Source organism: Bufo gargarizans, chromosome 4 (assembly GCF_014858855.1).
Source record: "Bufo gargarizans isolate SCDJY-AF-19 chromosome 4, ASM1485885v1, whole genome shotgun sequence".
Lineage (NCBI taxonomy): Eukaryota > Metazoa > Chordata > Amphibia > Anura > Bufonidae > Bufo > Bufo gargarizans.
This window is the reverse complement of record NC_058083.1, coordinates 199,849,880-199,862,030: the sequence shown is the minus strand read 5'-3', so window position 1 is coordinate 199,862,030 and position 12,151 is coordinate 199,849,880. Positions and strand designations below refer to the sequence as shown.

At 46.5% G+C, this 12,151-nt stretch overlaps 1 protein-coding gene across 1 annotated transcript in view; it reads left to right on the top strand.

Moving 5' to 3' along the window:
- Positions 1–12,151, top strand: part of DNAH8 (dynein axonemal heavy chain 8) — a 478,630-nt gene that overhangs the window by 65,491 nt on the left and 400,988 nt on the right. Inside the window, exons 7-8 of the mRNA XM_044291082.1 lie at positions 9,147–9,248; positions 11,339–11,482. Coding sequence (XP_044147017.1) covers positions 9,147–9,248; positions 11,339–11,482 — 246 coding nt within the window. The remainder of the gene's footprint in view (positions 1–9,146; positions 9,249–11,338; positions 11,483–12,151) is intronic.

The window sequence follows — 12,151 nt, the reverse complement described above, 5'->3', positions numbered from 1 at the left end:
AGTGACAGAAATGCTGATCTCAGCGGTGTGTCACTCATCAGCTAAAAGTAAGTGGTTGCTGAGAACCAGCATCATAATCATTGCAGCCCAGGCCTTGAAAAGAGTCAAATCTACGTGAGAAGAGTCATGGTTATTTTTAATCTCTTGCACTCTCACCCATCTGCTGATGATGGGTAGTTCTCTCCTGTCAATCATCAGCAGGTGGGCAGGAGAGCAGGAATGTATGAATGACCATGACTCTTCTCAGGTGGCTGTGACTCTTTTCCAGGCCAAGTCTGCAATGATTGTGATGTTGGTTCTCTGCAACCACTAACTTTTAACTGACAGACAGCTGAAATTAACTCACCTGTCTCTACTTTATGCTGCCGTTAGTATGGGCAGCATAAAGTTGATGACAGGTTCCCTTTAAAGTATTAAATCACTAATCATTATATAATAAGTAGAGATGACCGAATTTTATATTTTGAAGTTCGAGTTTGTGTTGTAGTATAAGCTGAATTGCGTTATGGATTCCGTTACCACGGACCATAACGCAAGTTCTCTCCTGCATAACGGAAACTGGACGGATTTGTTTTGCAGCCCATAGACTTCTATTATGACGGAATGAATAACGGAATGGCTCTAAAGGCATCCCATCATGGAATTGCGTTATGGTCCATGGTAACGGAATCCATAATGCAATTCAGCTTATACCACAACACGAACTCGAACTCTAAAATCAAAATATGAAATTCGCTCATCCCTAATAATGAGTTATGCAGCTTTCTAATCCTGATCTCTTTGCTCCCTGCCTTCCCAAAGCCATACCTTTTTTTTTTTTTTTTTCACACAGCAGTATGAGGGCTTGTTTTACTTTGTAATGGCACCATTTAATATTGCATGCAATGTAGTAGAAAGCTGGAAAACTATTTCAAATGGGGTGGAATGGGAAAAGGTTCTGCAATTCTGCCATAGTTTCATGGATTTCATTTTTACGGCATTCTCTATACAGTAAAACTGGCCTGCTCCCTTAATTTTCTGGGTCAGTATGATTACAGCTATACCACATTTTAATAGTTTTTCTTGTTTCTAATACTTTAAAAAAGGCAGATTCTAGCTTGCATGGTCATATTCTGAGCCCAGAACTTTTGTTATTTTGTCTTTTTTTTTTTTGCTGGATGATCTGTAGTTTTCAGTGATACCATTTTGGAGTGTGTATGACTTTGATAACTTTATATTCGATTGATTGAGGCGGTGAAGCAGCAAAAAAAATAAAATCTTATTTTTTTCCCCATTTCGGCGTTCACTGTATGGGATAAATAGCTTTTATATTTTAATGGTTAGGAAGTTTTGGGAAGCGGTGGTCTAAATGATCTTTATTTTTTTTTGTTTATTTTTATTTCTAATATGGGTAAAGAGGGATGATTTCCTTTTTTATAATTTTTTTAAAAAATATTAAACTTTTTTTTCACTTATATTAAGTCTCTTTAGGGTCATTAGATCTCTTTTCCCATAGATTGAATTACCATTGAAGCTTATGGGACATTCAGTAATTTCATATGAAGCCCTGCCGCAGGGAGGGATCCATAGGCGCTATCGCTGTGGTAGCCTTGGATCCTTTAGATGGACCATAAGGAATGAACGGCTTCCCTGATCACTGCAGGAGGAGCCATTCATGCCCCAGGAGAGCCACCTCAGATGCCTTGGTCACAATTGTCCACTACAGCTGAGGGATAAAATGTCTCAGATCGGAGACATTAGCTAAGGTTGTCTGCTATGTGAAACGGTGGAAACCTGGCTATAGGGTCTGTTCCACTCAGAAGCAGGAGCCATATTTAAAGACTCGACTTGTTACATGTACGGCAGAGGTATGAAAAGAGTTAAATAGTGAGGAATTCAAGTCTATTAGAAAGTTACACAATTGCATTTACTGGATGGTTCCTTTTACCCTGTCCTGCACTTTGACATAACTGCACATTGAGGTGAGAACTAACTTCCTGCACCTCCAGGTACAGTTAGCGTGCTGGGATGCCGAAGACACAGTAGTTGTGCCTGTGTCATTTGCAGCAGGAGTTGGCTGTAATATACAACTGGGCAGAATTGCAGGATTTTACTAAGTTATGACGTAAAGTCATGATTTTATTAAAGACACGGAGGCGAGTATTGCTTTAACCTTCTTTACTGAATCTACCATAGCAGCAAAGAAAAAAAGGTATAACAAGTGGAAACCATGGTAACAACTCCTCCCCTTATCCCAGTATATCAGTCCTTGTCTGCCTGGGATCCTCCTCTTTCTTTGCGCCTCAACCAGCGCATATCAAAACCGGAATGCAACGAAAGAACCTCTGGAACCTGTCGGCTTGGACCGCAACATCCGGACATCCGACCGATCTAGAACTGTGTAACTCAAGTGCTTGAAGACGTTAGTCTCTCAACCTAAGAAAAAAGGATAAAAGAAAACATTCTATGACCATAATCCAGTGCATCAGAAAAAGTAGGATCTACATGTAGAGGATACTACTAATCTCAATAACGTAATCATAGAGCATCAGACATAAAATACTCACCCAGGCCCTAACAAGGGTGGGTCCAGGGAGGGCAATACTCGCCTCCGTGTCTTTAATAAAATCATGACTTTACGTCATAACTTAGTAAAATCCTGCAATTTTATAACAAGACACGGAGGCGCATATTGCTTGTTTAAAGCTGAGCCACTAAAGCATCAAAAGCGTGTGTTGCCGGTCTGAAGTAAAACTCGCGGAATGTGGAAGTCCTGGACCAATCCGCCAATCTCATAACATCTTCTAAGTGTGCCCCTGATGTAGTCATTGAAGTAGCAGCCGCACTGCGAACTGAATGCGCCGTGAAAACAGTCGTATCAATCCCGGAAAGGGAGAGAATCCACTTAACCCAGCGAGATAAGGTAACGCTGGTGACCGGAGCATACGGACTGCGAAAATAAATAAATAACTGAGGAAGAGAAGGCGACCGCAAGGGGCGGGTTCTATCTTCATATTCCTGCAAACAAACCACAGGACAAAGTTGTGGAGACGCCGGGAAACGGGGGTAAGAGACCGAATGAATATTGGTCTTAGTGCGTCGAGAAATATTGAAGTGAACCCCCTCCGGGGTGAAGGACCTAGCGTCCCAATCCAAAGCACGCACGTCCGACACTCTTTTACAAGAAATTAGACAGAATAAAGTGACCAATTTGGCCGATAATTGACGTAAGGACAATTGAGCATTAGATGGCCAGTTGATCAAAAAAGTTAGGACACCAGAAACATCCCAGGTTGACGAGAACCGCGGCCGAGGCGGTCGGGCCAATCGTGAACCTTTGAGCAAGCGACAGACCAGGGGATGTTGTCCCGCCGGACGGCCATCAAAACCGTTATGTCTGGAGGAAATTGCTGACCTAAAGACATTGATGGTACGGTAGGCCTTCCCCGCCTCAAATAGTGAAGTCAAAAAGGCTAAGACGGAATTTACAGGAGCCTCAACGGGATCCAAAGACCGGTCGACGCACCAGCGAGACCAAGAGCCCCAGGCAGCTCTATAAGCTCGTCTCGTACCGGGTGCCCAAGCGCAGTCCAATAGGAATCTAGTTGTTCCTGAAAGGCCAGTGCCTCCTCCGGGACTCCTGAGATCTTGCAGGCCAGAAGACGCAAGGATCCGTTCTGCAGGAGTGGATGAAATTCTCCTGCTGGCCCTAGAAGCAGGGACAACTGATTGGGAAGAAGGAGCGGAAAATCCACCAGAAGTTCCAGGATCTGGGGAAACCAGGACTGAGTCCTCCAAAAAGGCACAATCAGAATCAGGTTCGCCAACTGCTGGCGGACTTGAAGGAGTACCCTCGGGATGAGCGCAAAGGGAGGAAACGCGTACATCAGCGCGCCTCCCCAGTGTTGAAGCAGGGCGTCCACCGCTTCCGCCAAAGGATCCGGCCTCCAGCTGAAAAACCTGGGCAGCTGTGTATTCAATCGGAAAGCGAACAGGTCGACTGAAAAAGGACCCCAAAGAGAAGAAATAGCAGAGAAAACCGTCTCGTCTAATCTCCAGTCGCTGGAGTCCGAAATGTAGCGGGAGCTCCAATCCGCTAGGGTATTGTGAAGGCCCGGAAGGTACTCTGCCACCACAGAAATGTTCCTGTCGAGACAGAACTCCCAAAAGTCCTTCGCCAAATAGGTCAGAACAACTGACCGTGTTCCCCCCATGCAGTTGACGTACCTGACCGCAGAGATGTTGTCCATGCGGAGTCTGATGGCCGTACTGACAATCCCATTGGCAAAACTGCGAATGGCAAACGACCCTGCAAGAAGCTCCAGGGCGTTGATGTGAAGACGAGATTCTTCCCGTGACCATGGACCGCCCGTGGAAACGCCACTGCAATGTGCTCCCCATCCGTGCAGGCTCGCATCGGATTCTATGATGAGATCCGGTTGGGGACCCACAATAGCTCTGCCATTCCAGGACGACAGGTTGTGGATCCACCACCTCAGTTCGTCTTTCGTTTCTGCGTCCAACGTGACAAAGTCGGCGTAAGAGGCCCCTGTCCGCAGGTGAGCGATTTTGAGTCGCTGCAACGCCCGATAATGAAGGGGGGCTGGAAAGATGGCTTGGATCGAGGCGGCCAGAAGTCCGATTACCCTCGCCAAATGCCGCAACGACATCCGGGGCAGTTGAAGAACATGTCGCAGCTCTTTGCGAATGGCCTTGATTTTGGAGAGAGGGAGACTGAGGGATAACTCCAATGAATCCACTTGGAATCCCAGGAACTCCATTGACCTGGCAGGGGTCAGACAAGACTTTTCCTGGTTGATGATGAACCCTAAATTGGAAAGGAGGGACACCGCCAGGTGAATATGCTTCAACAGGAGAGATTGAGACTGGGCCATGATCAAGATATCGTCTAAGTATACGATTAGGCGGACACCTCTGCCGCGGAGCCACGCCACCACTGGGCGCATGATTTTGGTAAAGCACCAGGGGGCGGAGGAGAGGCCAAACGGGAGGCAGGTGAAACGCCAAGTCTGACCGTTCCACAGAAAGCGAAGCAGGTCTCTTGAAGAGGGGGACACCGGGACTGTCAGGTATGCGTCTTTGAGATCTATCTTTGCCATCCAGTCGCCTGGAAGGAGCAGATCTCTCAACAGATGGATGCCCTCCATTTTGAAGTGCCGATACTGTACGAAAGCGTTTAAGGCTTTCAAATTGATCACGGGGCGCATCTGGCCCCCTTTCTTTTGCACCAGAAAAATACTGCTGACCACACCCCATCGAGTCACTGGTGCGCGCTCGATCGCGCCTTTCTGTAGCAAATCCGACAGCTCCCTCTGAAAGAGGGACCGAGCCGAATTGGACAGGGGTATTGAATGGGGCACCGGGATAGAACTCGGATCGGCAATCAGATCTATTGTGAACCCTTGTACAGTGGAAAGAACCCATTGGTCGGAGGTTATGCCTGGCCACACATGGGAAAAGAACCGGAGTCTGCCTCCGACACATTGGTCTAAAAAAGGTAGAGGACGAAGAATGGCACTTACCAAACGGTCGCCGGGAGTTCGGATTCCCTCTGAAACCGCGTGACCGGAAGGGGGCACCTCGCGATGGGAAAAAGGATGGCTGGTGTCTCTGATCCTGGAGGGATGCTCGGTAGGAAAAGGAGCCTCTGCCGGAACCCCGGGCATGAAAATTGCCCCTAGAACTGCCGGCCCTGTTGGAAAAACGCCCTTGGAAGACTCGACGCATTGACGTCTGGGCCTTATCAAGCGCCGTAAATGCTCCTACATACTTTCCCAACTCTTTAATAAAAGAGTCGCCGAAGAGCAATCCCTGGGCATCTTTGCCCGCTTCAGTCAAAGCCAGATTGGACAACTTTGGCTCGATTTTCATCAATATGGCCTTACGCCTTTCAATGGCCAGTGAGGCATTGACATTACCAGCCACACAAATGGCTCTCTGGGCCCAACCTCTCAGTTCTTCAGGGTCCACCTGGCTACCAGCCGCCTTAGCGGACTCAGCCATGTCAAAATTTTTGCTAAGGGACCCGTAATATCCAGCAACTTATCCTGGACTGCTTTTAAAGCAGAGTCCAGCCCTTTGCGGGGATTAAAACCCGTCTTCGCCAAGAATTGGACCATTTTCGGATCCACTGAGGGGGTTTCACACACTTTGTGTGGTATCAAAGGGCGAGGGCATTCGGCCCGTAATTTATTTCGCGATTCCTTGCTAAGAGGATTGCGTATGCGAGCTTCCAAGTATTGCGCCACATGTGTGGCGGGCATCCATTCCGCAGAGCGGGGATGGTGCAGCTCGTCGGGGTTAAACAATGGTACTCCAGACGGATCCTTTAACAGATCCTCTGCTGACCCCTGAAGTTGTAAAGTGGGCTCCGGGCATACGTTAAGTGCCGGGTCCACGGCGACGTCCGCCAAATCATCCTCCATATCAAAAAGTAAACCATCCTCATTATCATGAGCCTCCTCCTCCGACTCTCTATCAGAGTCTGACACTGGCTCAGGTAGAGACCTGGCAGTCTTCCATGCCCGCGTTTTTTCTGCCTGGCGGGTGCAAGCTCTTTTACGCGAGCGAAGCGCGTTATCCTGGGATGGGGATGGCCCATCAATCTGAATTGTTCTGGAGGCAGTAGGTAATGGTTCTGGAGGTGGGACCGTGCTCTGAACAACGGTGCTAGGGCGAGCCATAAGGGCCTGAGAAATAGTCTGGGTTAATGCAGAGGACATTGAACCCATGGCGGCTATAATGGCAGTAGAAATGGACTGTTGAAGTGCCAAATCATGAGCATCCGGGTGAAGCACCTCGGACCTTCTATCCTGCGTAGGGGAAACCTGTCCTGCAGGGGGGGGGGGGGGGTCATTAGGGGCCACAGAAGCAACAGAATTTTTTCGAACGGACATTGGGGCAGCGAATGGCAGGAGTTAGTCACCCCAGCCAGGAAGCAGCAGAAAGCACTAGAAGAGAAGAAAGGGACAGTAATGTAATACCATTCAAGAAAATAAGTAGAAGAATGAACAGGAAAACTGTAGTACTCACAGGTCACTGATGGGCACAAGAACTGCACAGGGCACTGATAATCGCAAGAGATTGCAACGGGTACAGGTAGATACCGGGACACGTCCGACAAGCCGAGCGGTACTGTCCGGTGCGTGCAGTAAGTGGAACACACAGGGACACCGAAGTCTCGCAAGATCTCGGTGTCCGCAATAGGCTGAATAGCCGAAGTCCCGCTATCGCGAGACTACGGCCGGAGCGCAGAGGGGAAAAATGGCGCCCGAAATCTCGAATCGCGAGACTTCGAGCGGGAAGGCAAAGAAGACAGCCGGGACGCGCGCGAAATGGCGGCCGCAACCTGAGGTAACAGGGGGAAAACGAAAGTACCGCGAAAGAGTGTGGTACACGCCGGAAGGCAGCGGAGCCGCAAGGGCCCCCAAAGGGGGGAGAAATAACCTTAGGGAAGCAAAGGGGAATAAGACCTGTAAGGAAAAATACATATGACACGAAAAAACCAACCCACAGGTTAGCAGACCGCAATAAGACAACAAGATGCCTTAAGACACCCTTAAAACCCCGAAGGGTTAACTCAATCCAGCTAAAACAGATGTACCAGACCCTGAGCAGAGCTACAGAGCTGGAGGTGTACTTATCTGCCTGGTAGCAGCAAAGAAAGAGGAGGATCCCAGGCAGACAAGGACTGATATACTGGGATAAGGGGAGGAGTTGTTACCATGGTTTCCACTTGTTATACCTTTTTTTCTTTGCTGCTATGGTAGATTCAGTAAAGAAGGTTAAAGCAATATGAGCCTCCGTGTCTTGTTATAAAATCAGAGTTTAATTCCATAGAAGCCACAGTAAGGGTCCATTCACACGTCCGTTGTTTCTTTCCTGATCTGTTCCGTTTTTTGCGGAACAGATCTGGACCAGATCTGGACCCATTAATTTTCAATGGGTCCTGAAAAAAATCGGACATTGTGCTGTCTGATTTTTTTCAGGACCCATTGAAAATGAATGGGTCCAGATCTGGTCCAGATCTGTTCCGCAAAAAACGGAACAGATCAGGAAAGAAACAACGGACGTGTGAATGGACCCTAAACAGTAGCCGCAGTATCTAAGAGGTAAGGGTTCATGCACACAACCGTATGTATTTTGTGGTCTGCAAAACACAAATCTGCAAAACAGTGACTTGAAGTAAATGGTTCTGCATACGGGCTGCAAAAAAAATAAATAAAAAACATACATAAAATACGGTTGTGTGCATGAGCCCTTAGAAAAAAGGGAGTCTATTGCCTTGACTCCCCCTTCCTGAGACGTGATCACAGGGTGCTGATATTTGCTGTGGCAGCTGGAGGCCTAACAATAGTTGGCAAAGACCTATTAGGCCCTGCCAGAAGCAGGGTCTAATATGCTGACTGTCATTGGCAAACCACAGAATATAGTTACACAAATATATTTTAAGCCAAAATATACTTTACTACCTGCAAAGTAAAGTTAGCTTGTCAATTATACCTCTCGTTGAATACCCCCAAAAAAAATCCCATATTGCTATATTTTTTTATGCCCATTCTCAAAATGTGTGTTATTAATTAATTAATTAATTAATTAAAAAGTTAAAAGTACACCAAAATGATACCGAAATGCTTGTCCTGCAAAGCTTTCAAACAGATCCATCAACAGAAATATTACAGTATGGTGACACAAAAACAAGAAGATATTTAAAAAAAAGTGTGCCGAAGTAGTAAAACGTAAGCACTTATACCAATTTGCTATCACCATTATCCTTCTGCAGAATGCCGCAAAATCAAAAATACAAAAAAAAGGCAGAATTTCTTTTTTTTCAATCTCTCCATAAAAAATTCATAAAAGTTAATCAATAAGTTATATGTAACCCTCATCCGGCTACAGTGACATGTTTTGAACACCATTTTACAGTTTTTATATACGGTAGATACAACATCCGCACTTGGGGAACAGTTGGGGGTCCCACAGACACATTGGAACCTCAGCCAATGTCACCAAAGTTGGCAGTTCAGACTTTTATGTGTATGGTCAACTATACAGTCTGTGCATGCAGAATGCCAGAGCTGCCCTCATTACACATTATGAGTAATACTTTTACTCCATTTTATCACTTTACATTGTTGTATTTCTAGGTTGCAAATCAAATAGTTACTGCCTGTAAAGCATACATTACTGAAACGGGAAGACGTATCATTTGGGATCAGGATGTAGAATCTGTGATGGTAAAAATTCAGGTAAGAAACCTGCGTGTAATATAGTCAGATAAGATGTATTTGTTGGTATTACAACTGATTTTACTAAAACTGCCTTTTATTACTACTGTGCCGGTCTTTCTGTGCTGGTGCCTACACTTTTCTGTTGCCCCAGTAGAAATGTAGTTCTACATGGCTTCAATTACAAAACAATAGTTAACCATGTAGTTTACAGCATATTCAGAGTAAGAGCTGCTCTTTGCAGTTGACTTATGCTTTGGCTGATGGAAGATAGTATTAAATGGTAAATCCTCCCTATGTGATGTCAGACTATGTGTTACAAGTTGCTTTGATGGAGTGTTATGTCTTTGCATTGCTAAAGCTGTTTCCTGTATGCACATTATGTTATGATCTTTCTTGATGGGACAATCAGCAAATTGATGTTTGCTGGCAGCATTCGAAACTCCAGTACTAGCGATCAATGGACCTGCGCACAATCCTGTTGATAAGTGTGCCCCAGTATTTCTTGGTTTAGCTCTTAATTAGACCTGAACGTGATGCATCCATGTCAGACTTCTGATAAAAACTGTAAGGAGGATCCAAGTCCGCTGAAGTGTCACTAGCTGGTGGTAGTGGAGCAGGTTGAGTGGGGGGACGACGACCCACTGGTCTAACCAGAGAGTGTGGATTCTCTGTGTCAGCCAAGGCATGGCAGCCACTAACCCCTAGGGTGTTATTGAGCACTCTCACAGGAGACAGGACAGAATGCAGCAAGAGAGAAACTGGATCACTACCTACAGCAGGGATCAGCAACCTCCGGCCCTCCAGCTGTTCAGAAACTACAACTCCCAGAATGCTTCATTTACTTCTATAGGAGTTAGAAGAGGAGCTAAGCATGCTTGCTGGGAGTTGTAGTTTCACAGCAGCTGGAGTCCCGAAGGTTGCTAATCCCTTACTTACATGATTATCTAATATGGTTGACAGCTGACTCACAGAGTCAGACAACAGGTAATGCTCCAATAGCTCAAGTTGCAGTAAGAGTCGCAGTTAGTGTAAACTGAGTCCAATAGCAGACACGGTGATGAGAAGTGGTATTGCAGAGAAGACTGGAGTAAAGGCAGAGGATGATGATGAAGAGGAAGCTGCCTTTTTACCTTGTAACCCTGCCCAGGGGTCGTGCTGAGAGGCAGGAAGCACGTGCCCCTGGAAGCATAAACGACAGGAAGCGGCGCACGCGCGCACTTATGGGACGCCAGCATGGGATGGAGCATGGAGGCAGTGTGGCCGAAGGACACATCTCGCACGCATGCGCCTGTCACATCTGGCGGAGACAGCAGTGGGCATCGAGGCTGGGGATATGACAGGTGAGACAGCGGGAGGTATGGCAGAAGGCCCAGGCATAACATTAAACAAGGTGGAGCTGTACAGTCACTTGAAGTAATACAACAAAGGGTAACCAAGGGTCTAGGGAACAGTTAGAAGTATAGTACTACAAGGTGCAGACATGGTATCTGAAGGACAATGCAGGTGTGCAGTCAGGAGAAGCCATAAGTAAAAGGTAGGACTTTCGGTCTTGAGCATAGAAACCGGAGAATGAGTCAGAAGCAGGATCAGGTGGAGACCCGGGATCAAAACCTAAATACAGCTGAGCAGAGTACTGGATCCAAAGAAGAAAACTGTGAGCAAACTATAGTTGGCACACAGGAAGGATTTATTATATGTGCCAGTCTTAATAGGAACGGTGCTGTAATAAGATGCACCAAATTTATTAAGCGGAACAGGTATTCTGAAGCATCTTCTGGTAGGTTGTCCACTACAAAACCAGAGTGGTGATTATATAGGGCTGTTATTGCTCTGACTGGTTGAGCAGCACAGCCCTGTAGTTGGATGGCTAAGCATACAGATTGACCAAGTGGCCATGATTTGGCCAATATCTGCCACTGGAAGCAATGGCAGCTGGCAGAAGGAGACTGCATGACTGTAGCAAAGTGAGTACATTACTAAGACCCTGAAAGCTGTAGCAATCAGCACAGAAAAAGAAGTTGTGACACACAACATTCTCTACCTTCATCATCAGCTGGTGTTCGCTGTATTTGATATTTTTTTATGTAAACTTGTATTTTTTTCTCTAGGAATGCACCTTTCTTATTCAGGAATACCAGGAGTGTTTTCATAGAAAGCAAGCATACAGTGAAATGCAGAATGAAAAAGCTTTTGATGTGTCAGAGAGCTACATATTTGGAAAATTAGAAGCTTTTTGTGAGCGGACGGATAAGGTACATAACACATGAGTCAAATAATATGTGAATAACCAAGAATACATTGACAAAAGAACAAACCTATGTATGCAGTTGACCATAATCCCACATTCATTGTATGCCCACCTGTTCAGGCTAGATTATGCATATTACTATTCTGTCCATGTGCTTAACCCCTTAAGGACACAGGGTGTACAGGTACGCCCTGATGTCCCGGTACTTAAGGACACAGGGCGTTCCTGTACGTCCTGTGTAGTTCCGATCACTGCCGCACGGTCGGCAGTGATCAGAACGGGGTGCCTGTTAAAATCATTCAGCAGGTACCCTGTGACAATGCCTAGGCCCTGCATTGCCGATCATTACAAACCGCTGGTCAATTTAGACCTGCGGTTTGTAGCGCTTATGCAAGTTTCTGATCCCTGCGGTCCGTGACCACAGGGATCAGAAACCTCAAAGTGCCTGTATTTAAAAGTTAACCCCCCCTCGCAGCCCTCTGTGTTTTTGTGCCTGCGGGCGCAGCTGGGAGGGGAGGATTGCGGGCGGTGCGGGAGGCGGGCAGCAGTGTGATCGCCCGCCACCCGTTTATGCTCAGGATGACCGAGCGGTTGAATCAGAGTGTCAGCTCATTGCTGACACTCTGATTAAAACGGCTGACATCTGTGCAGATGTCATCCATTTTAACCCCAC